At 38.1% G+C, this 13395-nt stretch overlaps 1 protein-coding gene and 1 non-coding gene across 5 annotated transcripts in view; both read right to left on the bottom strand.

The window, feature by feature from the left end:
* The window catches only part of eif4g1a (eukaryotic translation initiation factor 4 gamma, 1a), a 116756-nt gene that overhangs the window by 30716 nt on the left and 72645 nt on the right, over nt 1-13395 (bottom strand). For all 4 annotated transcript variants that reach the window (XM_028794992.2, XM_028794991.2, XM_051923784.1 and 1 more), the window contains 5 exons: nt 1458-1656; nt 1238-1371; nt 948-1067; nt 495-668; nt 24-221 (listed from right to left, as the gene is read on the bottom strand). In XM_028794992.2, the coding sequence (XP_028650825.1) occupies nt 24-221; nt 495-668; nt 948-1067; nt 1238-1371; nt 1458-1656 (825 nt within the window). The remainder of the gene's footprint in view (nt 1-23; nt 222-494; nt 669-947; nt 1068-1237; nt 1372-1457; nt 1657-13395) is intronic.
* Nucleotides 373-449, bottom strand: LOC114647472 (small nucleolar RNA SNORD66). Its single transcript, XR_003715533.1, has one exon. It is a non-coding gene; the product is annotated as a small nucleolar RNA SNORD66 (small nucleolar RNA).

Here is a 13395-nt window from a genome sequence, read left to right on the forward strand (position 1 = left end):
GTCTAGATATCAAATATGCATACTGTTATAAGGCAGCGGCACATATTGGCGTAGGCAACTGAGAAGTTTGGCTCAGAGATGGCCTTTTCGAAAATTAGGTCAATGACTCCTTTAAGCCTCTCTTCTGTGTCAATGGTTAGCTCTGTAACTTGCTTCATGAGCTGTTGAAACATCTGGGGGGTCAGCTTGTTCAGAATACTACGCACACGTCGGAAGAGTTCCTAGACACAATGGGGGAAAAAAAGAGAGAAAAAAAAATCAAAAAAAAAAAATCACTAAAAACATTACCAAAGGGATAAGCCAAGTTGGGCAGGACACAAACTCCAAATAATCATCTTTTATAAGACCCATGAGCTTTCTGTCAAAGAGATGCTTCTCAGATCCTCAGATCCATCACTAGTTATCAGTGGCCCAGACACAATGGCACTAAAGCGAGATCATCACTGAAGCATTACAAATATTAAAACGGACATTCTTCCTGGTCATCCTCTTACCTGTGTTTTCACTGCATCTGGCTCTTCTTCTTTATTTGACCTTTTATTTCCTGGTTTCCAAGCTCTCTCAGCTTTGTTGAGTTGCACGTCATCACTGAGAGATACATTTGGGATGATCTTTCGGGGCTCCTTTCTCTGACCTTGTTGAGATCTTCTTGGACCAATGCCAGAGGGCTAAATAAGGCAAGTGATTCAAAGTAAGAATCTTCAGAGTAACTCCAGAAATTTTAAACTAATCAAAGCTTCAGTGTCTCTCTCACTCTCAAGGTCTGTCCAATAACCAAATTGGACCAAAGAAGCACATTATGTTTTCATGTTTTTAATGCTGTGATATTATTTATATTAAAGATACATAAAAAATAAGACAAACACCAATGCAAACAAGAGAGGACACAACCATAAAGCAGATCAAGCCAACCATGGTCAGCATACTGGTACAAAAATGGAGCTTACCAGTCCTCTACCTCCAGTGGGTTGTCTTCCCAGATTGGCAAAGGAGGGTGTAAAATCAGGGCCACAGTTCATGCCGGTTATACGACTGGGGTCTAATGGCCGCAGTGGGGTCTTGTTTGCCTGTAAGTCGAAACAACGCTTTATTCCCCCCCACTTTAACAAATCACAATAGTTTAAATTAAATGCTTCAGATATGTAGTTATTTGGCAGTTATGCTGCTCATCACTGCATTGAAACTGGAAAAGTCACAAAATATAAATTATCTTGCTGGCAACAAAATATATATTCACCTTGTCAAGCACAACATCACTGATGTGTGGCAAACCCTCAGGTTTCTGCATGCTGGCACAGATGAACTGGAAACGCAAGAGAAATTCCCTATCATACTGCTTCTTTTCTTCAGGATTGATGGGTTTCCATTGTTCTAATGACAGCACACAATAATTTAGAATTACTGACCATACTAGTTAACAAATCCTTTTACAGCAATAACTTGAATCATTGACACACCTTCTTTGTACTGATACTTCTGGTCTCCAGACTTGGGTGGCTCTGGCTCAACATTTTCTGAATCTAGCTTGTCTTCCTTCTCCTCCCATGTCTCATCAGTTTCCTCGGGTGGGGAGGCCCGCACTGGATCAGTGTCTAGTGTGGGAGCCACAGGCTGCGGTGTAGTTTCTGGCTCAGCTGGTGGCTCAGCTTTCTGTGACTGACAACATTAAGGATACATCAACAATAATGAATCTTAATTCTCTAGTTCCCTCAGTGTTTTTATGTTTGATCATGCAATGCTCTCCAGATAATTTAACCACCTTTATCCAGTTTAATTTGCATTTGTTTAGTATTACTGGGTAAAAGTTCAGTACGAAAAAAAATTGTCAAATTCAATTTACAAAAAGAATTTCCTTGATTAATAAATGTCACAGCAGATGTACGAACTGTCTACAACCAAAATTTGCACATTCTGTACTGTAAAACAGAGACTGATGTTATAAATCATTCTCCAACTTGAGAGCACAGATTAAAATGAAATTTGAACTATAATTTCTAACTCATTCAAATCTGTGACAAGCTAAAACTATTACAACTAGAGTTAAACTAGTATCACCACACTGAAAGTATTTCTGAATTAATTCTTTAATGGAATAAATGTGGAAATAATGACAAAAAGTGGTTATAATGCAAGATCATTTGCCTTGATAAAGTTTAAATCGCATTGCTCCAAGTTAAACCATACAAGACTTTTAAATCGTTGAAAATAACTACAATTCAATTATGAAATTCAAATGCTATATAATCAGACTTAAAATCTGATTTCAGCAAGTGTGTTGATTGAACTCCTTTATATTATAAATCATACAATTCTGATATTTAAACATTTTTAAAAGAAAATGGAAAACATTACACAAACATGTATATTTTCTTTATATATACACATACACACAGCATACATTGTAAATATGGAGAGGTTAAACAATACATGAGAATTGTCTAGTAATGGTAATACCAGTAAGCCTACAACTGCTTTATATGTAAAATGTATCAATTATATATAAAATAACGGAAAAAAACTGAAGATCAATTCTATTACCTATGGCAATATGGAATAATAAATGTCCTGGGTTTCCCACCAGTAAATAGTGCCCGTCAATCTCTGGAGTAAAATTAGTAACACTTTCACTTAATCATTTTAAATTTTCTTCTTTATTTTTGTTGGCAAGACATTCTTTAACTCAGCATGTCCCTCTGGTCTACCTACTCCAAATCATGGTCAGTGTATTTCCAAGCAGTTTTCCTCCAGTTATTCTTTCCTGCTGCTCAAATTGCTTCTTCAGCTTATTCTTACTTTTAACAGGTCTAGAGGAAAGGTCCATACTATGCTAGCAGGGATTTAGAATTATAGAATTATTATACAAGCTCTCTTCACACCTACTGCAACAGCAGATTAAGTAGCAGCTGTAAAAAACTATTGGTTGTAATTCTGCACAAGTTACAAAGACAAAAGCACTAAAATGAAATGTCCTTGAGACACATGCATGACACCGTGCGTAGAATTCACACTAAATCATGGTGTACAGACAAAAGTAGAAATGTGCATACGCACAAAAAATTCAGATGCATGAAACTGTGCATAAGCCAACTTCCACTACATAAATCAAAGTTCGCGTGAAATAACACTCATACATGCACCTGCCATCCCTCCCCATCTCCTCCCAGAATTATGTCCCGTAGAATATGCAATTCAAAATAAATAGCCCATTAAGATTACCGTTCTGTGAAAAGTTGATGGCAAAAGCACAGGGAAAAAAAGATGAATTTCAGTGAATGCCAAATGGAGGCAAGGAAAAATGCACTATTTGTTGGATTAAGCAGTTGTATAAACAACAAAAGGACGTTGATTGAAAGTTCAAGTTCAAAAAGTTACAGTGCCCGAAACAAACAAGTGGTCAGATATCAAAGTCACCATGAAAAGGCGATTTGTAGCCCACCGTCAGTGTCATATGGAAGCGTATTAGGGTACAGAGAAACAAAAACAGGACCAGAGTGTCAGGGGAGGTTGAAATGTCCACTTTAATCAAGTAGTTTGTCATTAAAGTAGAATGTCATAAACTTCATATTAAAATTGTTTACTAGTTTCTCAAATCCCAACATAAGTAGCATGTTAAATGCTCCCTACTTGTATGTGCTCCACTATGTACCCTGTGTGAATCACTACGTGCTTCTTAAATGGCCTCTCTCTTATGCCAACAGGACACAGAATACATTACATTCATGATATTACAGCTCTCTGAACAATTTAAACACTAAGATGTATACTTGACATTTTCAGGATAGGAATTAAATCGTGTATAAAGCAAGGGGCCACGTTGGCGCAGTGGTATCGACGAACTGGTGTCCCGCCCAGAGTTTGTTCCTGCCTCCCGCAAGATGCTTGCTGTGCAGTGCGCAACCCTCAATAAAATAATTTAATTCAGCAGTACTTCTCTTTCAACCATACTAATCCCCAATATTTGTCATTCCTTTTCTTTCTCCAAGTAATCGCATAATCAGCTCTTTAATAAATGTCAATCCACCTATAAGCTTAGCACGCAGATTCTTCTAAACATTCAAGGAACATTGAAATATCTTCGTAGTACATGTTTAATTATTCCATCCATCTAACCATCCAGGGTCGTGCCAGTCCCAGCAAGCATACAGCACGAGGCAGGAACAATCCCTTAACAGGGAGCCAGTTCATGGCTACCGCTGTCCGTGTCCACACGTTTAATTATTAACAGTATACATATAAATGATGTTAATTTCTGTATAATGTAATAAACATACTTCATTTCACCTTAAAAAAAAAAAAAGGTGCTCCAAGAAGATAGCGCTTAGAAATCTAAATCGACTTAGAAGCTAGCCAGTCATTGTCATCTGTAAATACGCTCTCTTCTACTGAACGAAACTGAATATCTTTATTGTTATTGTATGGTACAAGTAGATTCAGTAAGCAAATCCTCCATAAACTTATTTTCCTATAAAAATAAAACAGTAACAATAAACAATGAAAAATAAATATACAATATGAAAGCATAAGTGGCTCAGGTTGTGCAATATTACAACTGTAATGCAAGTTTAAAGTGTGGTAATTGTACTTAAGTACAAACAGTTTTACCGGGAGCACTTGGACGGGAGTGTGTTTATAGCTCTTGCGATGAAATGGTTTCTGAACCATGAGGTCCCTACAGGAAAGGCTTTATCTGAAGCATTTGTGGAATGGGAGAAGTTCAAATAGACTGTGCATATGGCTGAGACAGCAGGTGCTAGAAGCTGTATTCTAATAATTCTCACTGCTCTTGACACAATCTGCCATAGAGCTTTGCAATCAGCTGCTGTAATCTGTAACTCCACACTCAGACAGTGGGTTAAAATACTCAGTGGTGCACTGTGAGTAACAACACTAAAGCAGCTGTGGTATTTTGAATAATTTGGCCATTCTGTGCACCATTATATGGTTACAGGTTGATTACAATCAGATGCCTTAAACTAAAAAACGATTATGTAGTTAATTTCAGTGTATTTGATAAAGCCGTGTCAGGGATGTGAATCTAAAAAATAAAGGGAAACCACACAGGAACAGTAGCACTGCTTTGATGCTGGGTGCCCCCAATTTGCTAAATAGAGCCGAAAACTTGTGTACGCAATGGTTTGAGCTGGCATGAAAAAGTGCGTGGCTTTACGCTAGTGCTGGGAGTTATGACAAAAATTCTACATCACGGTATTTTTCAAAATTATACCGGTTTCACGGTATTGGACGGTATCCCGTCATAAGTTAATGTAGCACATTAAATGCTTTGTATTGTGTTCCCCAACCCAGTTGTTAATCGCTATGCGCATCGCTAGGCGCCAGCAGCGATCGCTGCACAGAATACATTCACTTCATGATATTCCTACACTCTGAAAATGTAGAATGCTAAGATAAATTTTCATGATGAAATGCATTAAAGCAGGTATTAAACATGCACGGTAGTGCTGCTCCCTCGCAGGAAGGGGTCCCCAGGTGTACGTTCAGTGTAGAGGTACCAAACCCACAGTACCCATCTTTCCTTTTTCTTTCTTCACATAACCAATCACCACACGATAAACAGCTTTGTGAAATTAAACGGTTATAAACTTAGACCACAGAGTGTTCAGAGCTTTAAAAAAAAAAAAAAAAAATCTTCGTTATACATGTTTAATTATGCCATCCATTCAGGGTTGCGCCCATCCCAGTAAGCATTGTGTGCGAGGCAGGAGCAAATCCTGAACGTGGTGTCAGCACATCGCAGGGTGAATATGAGCAATACATACACTAGCAGAGTTAATATAGCGAAACTAAATCCCACATCCTATATGACTCTGAAAGGAAACTGAAGCACGCCGAGTAAACCCACCAGAAAAACATGCAAATTCACAGCAAGGAACAACCGGGACCCCATTGCTGCGAGGCAGCAGTGCAACCTCCATGCCATCGTGCCCCCACATGATTAATAAATGCTTTAATGCATTTCACCATGAAAATTATATCAAGTATTTATCTTGGCATTCTAAATGTTCAGGGAGCAGGAATAGTATGAAATTAATGTATTCTGTGTGCTGCCTGCACCTCCTTAGTGCAAGAGGAAGTCAGTTTAAGACACTTAAAGCATTTAATGTGCTACATAACTTATGACGGGGCTTGAGAAAATCTAGTAAATTAAATTCATTTTAAGATGAAGTTTAGTTTACAATGCTCTACTTTAATAATTTACGAGAATAAAGTCAACATGTCGACTTTAATCTCGACAAACGGCAAGAATAAAGTAGGAATGTCGAGAATGAAGTCAATATGTCGTCACATTATTACACAGTACCCAAGTACACTACACAGTATTGAAAAAAAAATAAAACAAGTACAACTTGGCTTGCAGTGTTATCCAGTAGTACAGAAACAGTATTCACACATTTGAACATAATGGTCCACATCCGACCTTTTAAATCCAATGTATCTCCAGACAACATACGTTTTCCAGCAAAAGTTCTTCTGTGTCACTTTCAACTTTATCTTCTGCTACAGCTTCAGTTTTGGAATGTTCTCTGTCCATAGTGCAATTCCTCCACTAACGCATGTACTCCGTTGCACGCCTGTTTAGCGGTGTAGCAGTGAAAAAGGTCCCCCTTAAACAGTTTCCCGCAGCACCACGCTTAGAACGTTGTTTAGGTGATTTAAACAGGTGTTGCGGTATAAGAACAATCCATATCATGACAAAAAACAGTTTTCGGTATGAACCGGTATACCGCCCAGCACTACTTTACGCCATGTTTAGTTTTTATACATCACAATGCGAGTGTGGAAATGGGCGTACAGCACTGTTTATAAAGGAGGACACTGGTGAGTAAATTTTTTGATCTAGGATGTGACAGCTCTAACTTACGAGACAATTAGCAGCAAAAATGCAGATTTTAGCCACATTACTTCCCACATTTAAGGCTTATACCAGAGACTGTAAACTTTAGGTTGATACATGGAAAATCTGAACACACAAAAGAGTGAATATATTTATTGGCAAAAGTGAATCCCTGTCTAATTGTACAAAACTCAAAAAAAATCTAAATTCCATGTAAACAGGAGTTTCAATTCATTATTGACTTCAAGTTCAAATTCTGATTCTAAGTGTATGTCTGTGGGGAAAATCCAAACTGATTTTCTATTCTTAATATTACAATTTTAACCAGAAAATTACATATTGTGTGGAGCTCCTGAATGACTACATTCTAGCAGAGGCAGAAAAGTTTAGAATTAGTTTCCGAGATATCTGCCTTGAATGTCCAGACCCATGTACAATCATAACTTCTGAAAAGATTGACCTCTCTTCTACAAACTAGTTGCAACATTTGCCTTTTTACAGGTTTAAGGTCCAATAATTACCTTACCCCATTATCCTTCAAAAACCTTTGTCCAACAGTAAGTGCCACAGAAATACAGAATTTTGCAGTTTGCTCCATTTAGTCATGGAATCATGTCTATTGATTTACAAAAGTTTTCCTTAACTAGTTTTTGAGATAACAGAATTAAATGTATATACACACACACTGAGACACATGCATGCATGTAAACACTTTTTTAAACTGCAGACAGCTAACAGCTTGCTTGCCCTACCACAACATATGCTTGATGATGGAGAAATGAAAACATGCAAAGTAACCAGCTTTGTGGGTGATCTGGAGGACCCTCTAAAAGTAAAAGCCATACACAGCCTAAACACACTCATCGTGTTCTCTCGTTAAAAACAATGTTGCTTTCCAGTTGAAAAGTCTAACTCAACTCGCAGAAAGAACACCTTTTGCTAGTATTACACATCACTAACCCATCTATTTAGTCTTCTGTACGACGGGTGGGTAAACACCAATTTTTAGATGCCTCACGATTAGGGATGGGAATCGAAAACCGGTTCTTGTTGAGAACCGGTTCCCACTGTTTCAATTCCTTGGAATTGTTTGCCATTTTTGCAAACGATTCCCCTATCGATTCCAGTCGCCTCGAATGACGTCACCACGTTGCGTAGCGTCATTTACCCAGCAGGAAACATGGCGCCTAAGCGGCACAAACGGTCAAAAGTTTGGTTATACTTTACGAGAAAGGATGACAACAGGGCAACTTGCAAAGTAGATATTTCATCAAAGGGAGGAAACACTACGAATATGCAAAAACATTTGCTCACAAAACACGCGATAACCTTAAATGAATGTCGTATTTTTGATCCGCTGCGGACTAATGAATCTCAACCCAGCAGCAGCGGTAACGTTTGCACGTCCTCTCCCGTTAACACGGCAGGTAACTAATCAAATAACATTGCATATTATGTTAGCGCGATTTGCCTTATTGCAAAACCTGCTATTACTGTGCATTGCATTTAGATGAACATGATGAGAGAGACAGACAGAGTCTGGCTGTCTCAGATGCTGGCAGTTCTCGCTGCAGTCTACCGGTAGCTTCTCCTTTCACAGAGGCGGGGAAAAGTAAAATGACACAGGCCAGGATAGACGAATGTCACCGAGCAGTGACTAAGTTTGTGGTAAAAGGCTTGCACCCATTTGCCACAGTAGATGCCCTCGATTTTCGGTAAGTGAATGTGTTTAATTGTAGGCTAAGTCAGGGAATGTCAAAGTTGCACGTTCTCCTCTTACCAGATGTTTCATCCGTTTCCATTTATATATCTTTTAGAGAAATGACAAAGACTCTGAACCCTAAGTACAAAGCCCCAAACAGAGACAGTTTAACCAACCATTTGATCCCTGTTTGGTATGCGGTCGAAAAGGCAAATCTGATTTCTGAGCTGAAACATGTGTTGAAGGCAGCCGTCACTGCAGATGGATGGACAAGTTTTAGTCAAGATCATTACCTCACAGTAACGCTGCATTATGTCAGGAATGGCCAGGCTCAAGAAAAAGTCCTCAAAACCAAACCAGTGTACCAGGCACAGACAGGGACAGCTGTAGCAGAGGAGATTGATGAGATCTTGGAGGAGTATGGTATCAAAGACAAGGTTGTGGCAGCCACTGTTGATATTGCGGCCAACATGGATGTAGCTGTCAAAATAGTTGATGGTTGCAGAATTGCACAGTGCACAGTTCCATTAGACTTGAGTTGATTGTATTTGTTGCTGACTGATGTAGTTTTATTTTTGAGTGCTCAGCTCATATATACTTTTAAAAAGGAGAGTGTAAATGTTACTGGACATTCTTGTGTAATTGCCACAGAATAATTTATGTTATACTTTGTTATTGCTACAGAAGAATATTTTATTATTTTTTTACATTTACAAATTTTTTTGGGGGACCCCGTGGCACCCCATCGAGGAGCCGTAGGCTGTGGACCTCTTAAGATCTCACTGTTGGGTTTGTAAGGTCATGCTACTCCTAAATTTCTATCTTGTTCAAAGATAAGATATAAAACAAAGTTCTAAGCTAATCGACCTGTGTGTTCTCCTTTTTTAAAAATAAGAATCGATAGGAGAATCGATAAAGAATCGAATTGTTAAACAGAATTGAAAATGGAATCGGAATCGTGAAAATCTTATCAATTCCCATCCCTACTCACGATTCCCATTGTTAAATTCTGCATCATCTTACACAACTATCATAATGATAGGAATTAACCTCACACAAACAGCTTCACTTGTGATCAGGTTGATTTAATCTCAAACCGATGGTGAGAAACAGCAGTGCTCTGTATGGAGCAGATCAATGTGACAGACTATCAAACTATCAGCCTCTCATCTCAAAGCTTGCAGGTTGGGGAGTTAATAAGATATCCCCAAGTGCGCTCTCTCTCCAACCAATCATGTGGCTGAAACAGAGATACAGCCACGTCAAGTTAGGTTGATGTACACAGCACAGAACTGGAAGCAACACACATGCTAATGTTTGGATTGCAGCAGTCGTGCAAGCCAGTTCATCGTGAGTGCGAGAAAGATACAAGAGAAAATGAAAGACAGAAAAAATTAAAAACTTGAGGGTTTATTTAGCATTATCGAAGAAGAAACCACAATGGACACAAGGCCAAGGCTCAAAAGATGAGGACATTGCTCAAAAGGGTCAGAGGAATTCAGTAGTGTTGATATATTTGGGCTGTTTGAAGTCCTACAAGACGCAGAGTAGTGTGTACTGCAGATTGTGTTGAAAGCATGTTCCCACAAAGACAGGTAAAACCACTAGTATTTTGTATCACCTGATGCAGTGCCATCTTTTAGAACATGCACAATGCTTAGGTCTGTGAATGTAAAGTCTTGCAAGTGCTGCACTAATGGGGATTTCTCTCTTTGTTTGGCCTTGGAGCAAGCTGACTACAACTGGGTGAATAGGTCAATTTTGTTTATGTTCTCCTTTGTGTACATTTGAAAGCTGCTTGAACTTGTACTGAGGATATATACAGAATGTTGTGTCTGTGGGTTTACTTCCCAACCACTTAAACACTCAATCTATAATAAAAGAAAATAACAGTATAGAGGTATTTTTTTCTTTTAATTTCATTTTGTAGTAATACCTACTTTATTTGGAACTGACCAAATTTACTATGTTCTCCTGTACAAACTTAATTCTAAAAATCTTAAATCTGACACTAAGATTTTATTTATTTGGAGCTGACCAACAAATTCAGTGTGTTCTCTGTAAAACCTGAAAGCTTATAACTGGTTAGGATTAAGACCTTTGTCTTACCTATTTGGAACTGAGAAAATAATTTAGTGGTGCATTTAGTTTGTGTTCTCCTGTAACACTTGAAGCTTTTGACTTAAGATTTTAGTGTATTATATATACCTATTTTATTTATTTGAAGTACAAGAAACACTTTGATTTATATCATGATATATACCGATATTAACTTACAGAAAAAATTTGATCACAATTTTTTTTATATGTCACTCAGTTCTACCGTGGAGGATAATTTGAATGTGTAGATACAATTATTCCAACTAATGCTTATGTGGACACATTGCAGACTAAAAATGTGGGAAAACAGGGTCAACATTTGAAACTCGGGTTCTAATTTGCACCCATTTTACAGCACCCTTTTTTTGGATTAACCATTTCTGCCCAAGTGTTAAAAATGTAAATATAGTGAAGTGAAATGCTTGAGTGATAATGGTACCTTTATGTTGTAATCAGTGGCTGTAGACAGGCTGAAATTAATGGTAATTACAAAAAAAAAAAAAAAAGCTCCCATAAAGGCACAGAAATGTTTGTGGACCCTACATAAGACTTTAAAATATGCCAACACATGATGGAATTTGCAGTTGGCAAATATGTTGTAATAACAAAAATCCATATTAATATTCAGCTTATTTTTCAAGACAATTTTGTATTAAAAAGTAGCAAAGTGGTCACATTCAGAAAAAAAATCAAGTCAAAAATCGAGACAAGCTCACTTAATTGCATTGATTTGTGCAATCTCATGCATAATGCTGCTCGCTGAACTGGAGATGATGTCTGGCCTGCGCTGTTGTACAGAATTGGCAGACCTAGCCCAGGTATCCTTTAGAGAGATGGTGGTGCGGGAGGAGATCCCAGACCAGACGGGTCGAGATAGGTGGGTCACGGTCACAAGGTGTGCACACTGTCCAGGGGCATCAACCACAAATTTAGAAGCTTTTAACAGTTTTCAGGTCCATGTGGGGCTCAATGGTGTCTCGTATGATTCTGAGGTGGTAGGCAGGGATGAAAAGTCCCAAAGGGCTACATCAAAACTAGCTCCCAGAAAGAGAGGTAGTGATAGTTGGGGACTACACCATTAGGGGGATGGGTGTGTGTGTGTGTGTGTGTGTGTGTGTGAGAGACACAGATTGGTGCACAGGTCTGCTTATTTCATTAATGTGCACATTTTCCCCCATTCGCACTAGACACTATTAACAGGGTGAACAAGAGCCAGAGGAAACTATCAGCATCGAGCAAGTAGCCACCTAAATAAGGTTACAATACCATGGCATAACTCAGGATGGCACACCTCCAGACGACCCTTCAGGTTTGTGGTATTCTTTCCCTGTGAACTTCATTCCATGTGGCTTACAGTTAGTTCAACTTTTGTCTGCTTTACAATTAAAGCTGGTCCATTAAGTCTGACCTCTTTCGCCAGAGAATCACGTTGGCCGACATATCAGAGCAGAGTGGAGCAGGATTTTGGCTGACTTGAAGATTTCATGATGGCTCCCAAACTAGTGTTATACAATTACAAGGGTGCTTACAAATTTCTAATATTGCACCACTACATTCATGCTCGTTATTTGTTGACTAGTATTATACAATTACAAGGGTGCTTACAAATTTCTAATATTGCACCACTACATTCATGCTCGTTATTTGTTGCGTAATGTCATGTGTAACAGAGATGCGTAAAGAACGCAAGAATGATCACTGTTCAGTCATCTGTAATATTTTCATATTGTTTAATTTTTGTCAAAAGTGATTTAAAAAGCATTCGTCTTAGTTTTCATCATTACAGGTGCATTTTATTTAGTTTTCGTTCCGTTTTCATCACTGGGAAAAAAAATTAAGAGCGTTTTTCATTTTGGTTTCTAATCAACAAAATTAACATTGGGTCAAATCTTGGTGCAGGGTAGAAGGGTATAGGTTTATGGGGCACTGGGACTCCTTTGGAACAGATGGGATTTCATCTGAACCGGAGGGGCACCAAAGTATTGGAAAGGCACAATGACTAGGGTAGTCGAGGATTGCTTAAACTAGGGAAACTGGTTAGGGAGTTTAGGACAGATCAGGTTTAGAACTATACATGGAGGAACAAACAACAGTGTAGAAATAAAAATACGTAGTAATGTAAATTCTAACCCCATGTTAAAATATAGGAGTACCACATTAAAAATAGCTTACCTTAAGTATCAAAAATAAGGCAAGTGAAATGGGAGTTGAATGTAGCAGAACATAATTATGATATTGAACCAATAACGGAAACCTTGCTAAATAAAGATGGGATGAGTATAACAGTGATACACGTTATTTTAGGAAGGGCAGACAGAACCAAAAAGGAGGTGGGCTTATATATATTATGTGAATTTCCCCTTGGGATTAATAAAGCATCTATCTATTATATACATACATACACAAAGTAAAAAGTATGTGAACCCCTAGAGATTGTATTTATGTCTAATTCCCATATAAAACATGGTCATATCTTCATGTCAGTCACAATAATGAACAAACACAGTCTCCTATAACTAAAGATATAGATTTTAAGAGAATTTTTGACCATATTGAATAAATTCACATTCAAACAAACTGAAGGTTGGAAAAAGTAAGTGAACCCTGAATTTTGCAAAAGAGCACTTGGACACTTCACAATGGTACTGGGAAAATGTTTTGTGGAGTGATGAAACCAAAATTGAACTATTTGGGAGGAACAAGCAGAACTTCATTTGGCGTAAAAAGGGCACTGCATATC

The sequence above is a fragment of the Erpetoichthys calabaricus genome, chromosome 2 (assembly GCF_900747795.2).
Source record: "Erpetoichthys calabaricus chromosome 2, fErpCal1.3, whole genome shotgun sequence".
In the NCBI taxonomy this organism is placed as follows: Eukaryota; Metazoa; Chordata; class Cladistia; order Polypteriformes; family Polypteridae; genus Erpetoichthys; species Erpetoichthys calabaricus.